Raw genomic sequence first — 6435 nt, forward strand, 5'->3', positions numbered from 1 at the left:
ACCCACAGTCAGCTAGTGGCTAAAGGATAGATTTGAGGGTCAGGACTCATGCCATATTGAGGGGGAATATAAAGTAACAATGTTGTATTAAAGCCTCCTGCAACTAGAAAGGTCTCACAGTAATGTTTTCTTCTTTCAGAATGATTTTGGCCACAGCCATTCTTTATATTTATTAGCTAGTCTTCCTGCACAAAGGATTTAAGGCATCTCACTGGAGCATGAATAGTGTCATAAAAGAGGAAAAATTTTGAATCAATTACAAAATAAAAAAACAAGATCCAGGGGGAAATAGGTAGAACTGAGCAATCTAAGGAAGAGAAAAGAGTATAGGCAGATAAGCAGGGCATAAATAGTTGTATAATTTTAGAAACTGGTACACACATTTGATCATGAGCTTCCTGGCAAGAAAGCAAAAAGAATTAGAAAGTTGTCCATCAAAAGGGATATTTTCCTCTGGATAAGCAAAGCCAGACCCTTACTTGAAAACAGCATTTGTGGGTGGGTCTTTGCCTGTCTAGTTTCCTGATGCCTCTGGTTCTTGTGGAGTTCCACAGCCCAGCCCCTTGTTTTTAATGTCACGTTTTTTTTTCCAGGGGCAATGAATCATTCTTTCCAGGACACTGGATCTCGTGACATTCACGAAGATGGAAAGCTTTATGTCGTGGATTCCATTAATGACTTAAACAAACTAAACCTCTATCCTGCTGGATCACAGCATCTGTTCCGTATGTGTGCCCCTGGTGGCTTGGTGGCCCTTCCTGGCATCCAGGCTGCCTAAAAATGGCAAAGGCAAAAGTGGACCTGTGGGTGTTGGGTAGGGGTTGGGGTGGTAGGTATAGCTTGGCATTGGAAATGCTATTTATCATTAGGCAGGTTTTGCTTTTGTTCTTTGAATACCCATGCCATTATGAGCTTTCTTGGCTCCTAAGGAAGACTTGAACTCTTTAAAAATCCTGGAAAAATCTTGTGGTGTTTCTGTCCCTGAGAAGGGTGAAGGCTGCTGAGCTGGACTCTCAAGGCTTGCTCATGCCTCTGTTATCTGTTGTAATGCTTCTTAGGGACCACAGCTAGATCCTTGATACTGCCCACCTTCCCCCAGGGGTTTTGTTTCATAGCGTATTGCTGAGAAAATGCTCAACACATTCACCAGTTATAAAAATATCATTAAAATTCTCTTGGGCAAAAGAATCAACTTCATTTTCTCCTTCTGAATTACAAATTGCCCAATTAAATAGTTAGAAAAATATGCGGGGTGGACAAAATCTGCTGAATACTAAATGTGTATGCTGCTCACTAAATATTATAAATGAGTTCTACCATACCCTCTGAGCCCCTTCTTTTCTATCTTAAATGCTGATGTTTGAACCCTAATCTGAATTGCTCACTTGCCGTTTGGTTTTTGTGTACTCCCAACTTACTATCCCAGTTTTATATCTATCATTCCCCTTCTAAATCATTTCTCAGTTTTTGCTTTTCTCATCATTTTAATGGGTTCAGATCTTCATCATTTTTATTGCAGTCAATCTCAATAAAAGCGGGTGTGTGTGTGTGTCAATAAGGGGGATGATATAGGATATACTTATAGGGCATGGGACTTAAGCCATCCATTTATCCACAATCCAGGACCACAATGTGTTGGACCAATTCAAAGTAGGAGAGCATACAAAAAAGTAATTCAATGATCTCCACTACCCCAGTTTTCATATTTCTTACTCAGTTTAATCTCAGAGCTATTAGGGACCTAGGCCTTAAAAAGGTTACTGGATGCAGACAATTCAAGGTTTGGGTGAATCAAGCTATTTTATGAGCAGGTTAGATTCTCAGTTCAACTCAAAATATTGGAAAGAACCCTGATTTCAGAGGATATCCATCTTAAAAACAGTTTTAAGAAACCAAAATATATCAGGACCACTTTTGTTTAAATGGGTGCAGGCATGCTTGATTATTCCTATAATAACAGGGATTTCCTGGGAGACAGCCCAGAGTATTCAATTTCCATCCAAGGCAGGTGGCCCACACCCAGCTCTGTTTTGCTCCTGGGTTACTGTGGGAGGACTATAGAGCCTCTGTCACTCTTAATCTTTCACTTCTTTATTCCCTCCCCCAAGAACAATCCATGTCCTGCTACGTCAGTACTAACACAGTCTTAAAAAAAACTTTCCAAAGAGGCCTGACCATGTAGCTTACCCTTGCTCATTCTTTGAATACCAAAAGAGAGGAAGGTAAACAATTCCAAAAAGTGTACCCATCCAAAGACATTCCTAACACATAAATCACTTTCCAGGACTGTCAGAAGGAAAATGGGTGTATTCATTACTCATGTCTCTAACAATGAGCTGCTGTTCCTTTCTGCTGACAAGTTGTGTGCTGAGGAGTTTTTGTCTGCACTGTTTTTGTTTGTTTCCTATTAGCTCTTGAAGAGAAAATCCCAGACTTTGGCACACGCTCAAGAAATGGGAGGCGGAGTCTGTTCTTTATGGGGCTGCTAATTGCACTGATCGTCAGCTTGGCACTGGTTTTCTTCGTGATATTTCTAATAAGTAAGTACCACCAACAGGGTTTTCATTACTAAGTGCACATGATGCATAGCTGGTTTTCCTAGCCAGTTGTTCAACTTTGCCCTTGGGATGAGTCAGTGCTTTCTGGAAGTCAAAGTTTCCCCTGGAAAACACAAGGGGAATGAACACCTCGAGTGAATCCCTTTGCTCAGGGATACGGTCCCTGGGGCACAAGCCTACTGCACAAGGGCACAGTGCTTGAAGGTCACAGACATGTATGCTAAATATTAATATAACATTTAAGTTTCTCCCTTGGGAAACCTAGCTGCCAAATTGTAGGTGACTCCATCGGGCAGCAGGATCAGTTGGCTACCATTAAAATCAGATCTATAACACTCAGGGTTCAAACCCCATCTCAATTTCTCTCATTTGCATATCATCCAGAAATCAATGCTAGTTCCATGGGATAAGTGTTGCCTTTGGGAAAAAATAAAATAAAAGGGGGGGTGTCTTCGTGGTCAAATGAGTTTGGGAACTGTTGGCTTAGGTAATGTTCAGGGTGTTTCTTTGCTTCCTGTGCATCTCCAAGGGGCAGGTGGGCATATATTTTTGCTCTGACTCTTTTATACATGGAACCCTTTCTCTTTTTATGGAATTTATTTCAGGACTGGTGCACTGTGGAACAGAGGTAGGACCATGTTTTATCCAATGTAATTTTTCAGACATGAGCAAGAAGTAAGCACAGGGCAGCCAATTTGCCCCAAGGCTGGGAGGTGAACCTCTAACAGCTAGTTTACCTCCTCTGCTTAGTTTATCAGCCAAGCCCAGCAGCATGTTATCAACACTATTAGGTCCCAGAGATAGTTTTGAGGAAAAAAAATGCCTGAAATGGAAATGTTAAGGAGTTCAAAGATAAAGCATTGTTTCTGTGCAGCATTTCTTAGAAATATTAGCTCCAATTAACAGACCTCAAAGGTTTACATTCCCAGTTTACTATACTGCAGGGGTTCTGTTTATTTGGAAAATATTGTGCTCTATTCTCAGGAGTGATCTGAGGGGAATGATTAAACATTCATTATGAGTTGGTAATTTAGAATCAGCAGACATGTCAAAATAGGCTAGAACCCAGAGAATGTCATTTTCCAAATGATGAGCAAAAGCCCTTTCCTGAGAATGGGCCTGGAAATGCGACAATATAACAATCGCTTCTGGAGAAATAATCAGGCACATTGGCAGTTTAATTTGATTTCTCATAGACATATCTTTCTTAGCCAAAACCTGGGTGGAGCTACCAGGGGTGGTCTAGATTGGCACTAAGAGGTTGTAAAAATAATTCATTTAACGTGCACCTTCAGTTTTCTCCAGTTTCTCTCCTGGGTTTCTGGAATCCATGGATAATGGAACAGGGGGTTTGCCAAGAGTGCCTCTCAGCACTCAGATGAGCTCTGGTGGAACATACTGGAAACCAGTATAACACAGTCTGTTTTCCATTTTTCAAGTTCAAACTGGAAACAAGATGGATGATGTGTCAAGAAGACTAACAGCTGATGGAAGGGACATAGATGACCTAAAGAAAATCAACAACATGATCATAAAGCGACTCGACCAACTGGACTTGGAGAAGAATTAGAGAAATGATTTTCCAAGGGCATCAGCTAACACATGGAGCTCCTCACTTTCCTGGGGTGCACTGGGTCAAGGGCTGAGAAAGGGCAATGGATTATCTGATCATTAAAACCAACAAGGGATATGAGTAACTCCTAGGCAAGCTTTAGGACAGCAGCTAGAAAGGGATGGTTAGGTCTCAGCCTTATTTTCTGGTAGGGTGCTCCAGCTTTAATGTGGTTAGGGTGGTTGGCTAGCATGCAGGAGAATCAACAGAAACCCAGGAATTCAGCTTTGTATATACAACTTATCTTACTAGAGGAGTTTGGTGGTAGAATAGGTTCACTGTCGATGAAAGTTTGACGCCACATGCCTGTGCAGATTCCTGTGAAAGCCTGAGAAATTCATTCAATTACCTGAGCAGAAGGGAACTAGGTGATGGCTTTCTTCAGCAAAAGACATTCTTCTGCTTAGGTCATCAGGCTTTGACTATTTCCCCAGGGTCAGTGATGGGCAGGCTTCAGAGCTGATTGCTGTCAGTGATTGCTGGTGGAAACATGGGTAGGAGTTATGTGTGTATGGTGGGGCCAGGAATCAACAGAGAAAGCCTGATTAATAACTGTGTTTACTGAGTTCCTTCTATGTGTGAATCATGCTACTCTAGAGCCATTCTAGTCTCATGGGGACTAGGGAGATGTAGTTATATGGAATTAGGTAAGATACATTTACTTTGTTTCTCATGAAAAAAGAAGCCCTTCAGTACCCCTGCTCATTAATTTGGAGGAAATCTGATAAGTTTGTGGCCTTTGATAAACTACAGTAGGAAATTATAAACTTGGAATATTTGGAAACTGTCTTCTTATAGCAAAATAAGGTACATGGTATCTGACATAAAAGAGGGTGTGAAATAAATGAATCTAAAAAGCATAGGTCTTTTTATTTAGTTTAGATACATGTACAAGTCAATTGAAAATTGTATTGCAACTCTGTCATTTTAAGTTGCTGAATTTGTTTACCCATTTTGCACTCAAAAACATTTGTACTGTATATTCTTTTTCTTAAAATTCACAGGTACCATGCAGAACATGGTCAAACCTAAAATTTGTATTTGTGGAACAACTCTTATTGAGCTGTTGATAGGGTGTGGCAAAAGTCATTTGTTATCTGTTGTATAGCTGTTTCAGGAATCACTGGGGATCTAATACAATGACTCTTAAAAATATTCATTTCTTAGCCAGGCCCATTGGCACATGCCTGCAATCCCAGCTGCTAAGGAGGCTGAAACAGAAGGATTGTGAGTTCAAAACTAGCCTCAGCAAAAAGCAAGACACTAAGCATCTCAGTGAGACCCTGTCTGTAAATAAAATACAAAAACGGCTGGGGATGTGGCTCAGTGGTCGAGTGCCCCTGAGTTCAGTCCCTGGTACCCATCCCCCCAAAATGTTCATTTCTATCTGTTTGCTCTTATTATGCCCTTTTCCCTTTCTGCTTACCCAATGTGCATATATTATGCTCAATTATAAATGATCATTTAAAAAATATTTTATGATATTAATGTAGCTCAGAAGTAGAGCTACATTCCCAGCCCTTTTTATTTTTTGAGACAGGGTCTCTGTAAATCACTATGGTTGGCTTCAAACTTTGATTCTTCTGCCTCAGCTCCCGAGTAGCTAGGATTATAGGCATGCACCACCATTCCCAAATATAAATGATATTCATTTAAAAAAAATTATCATTTTAACAAAATGAAGAAGTGGATAAATCATTTTGTCCATCTTTTTGGATCTTCACTGTCCTGCCTGGATTGCATCATGACTCCTTTGACCCTTAGTCTTGGAAACTTTATCACAGCTCCTGGTATTTGAAATCACAAATTAACTCCCACTGAACATATTTAAAGTATTGGCTGGCTGGCTACATGTAGTCTTTTTTTTTTTAAGACAATAGTTTTATTTTTCAAGTCTATGTGCTGTTATCAAATCATACATACCATTTTCAAATCACATAACCAATTTTACAAGTCACAAAAAATAATTTGGCTTGGCAAATGTACAGGCTCTCATTTTCTTACTGAACTAGAAATTTTCTATGAGTTCTTGCTATGGATGAAAATGTCAAGGGCTTTCTGAGATTTCCTGACAGTACTCTGATGAAATTTTATTCCATTTATTTTATCTTCTTAAGTTGCTGCCTCTTGCACTGCCATTGTTTTACACAGTGCCCCAAACTGGCTGAAATAGTTTTTCTTCCACTGAATTAGTTTTGTTAAGAAGTGATTTTTAGCAATTTTAGAAGCCACATGGACATAATCACATTATAGGTCAGTGTTAAA

General features: G+C 39.9%; 1 protein-coding gene across 1 annotated transcript; it reads left to right on the top strand.

Moving 5' to 3' along the window:
• The first annotated feature begins 591 nt into the window (after positions 1-591).
• Positions 592-4530, top strand: Lsmem1 (leucine rich single-pass membrane protein 1). Its single transcript, XM_015498153.2, has 3 exons — positions 592-725; positions 2412-2540; positions 3998-4530. The coding sequence occupies exons 1-3, from the start codon at positions 599-601 to the stop codon at positions 4126-4128; spliced, it is 387 nt and encodes a 128-aa protein (XP_015353639.1). The 5' UTR covers positions 592-598; the 3' UTR covers positions 4129-4530.
• The last annotated feature ends 1905 nt before the right edge of the window (positions 4531-6435 follow it).

This window comes from Marmota marmota, unplaced genomic scaffold, assembly GCF_001458135.2.
Source record: "Marmota marmota marmota unplaced genomic scaffold, marMar, whole genome shotgun sequence".
Classification (NCBI taxonomy): Eukaryota; Metazoa; Chordata; class Mammalia; order Rodentia; family Sciuridae; genus Marmota; species Marmota marmota.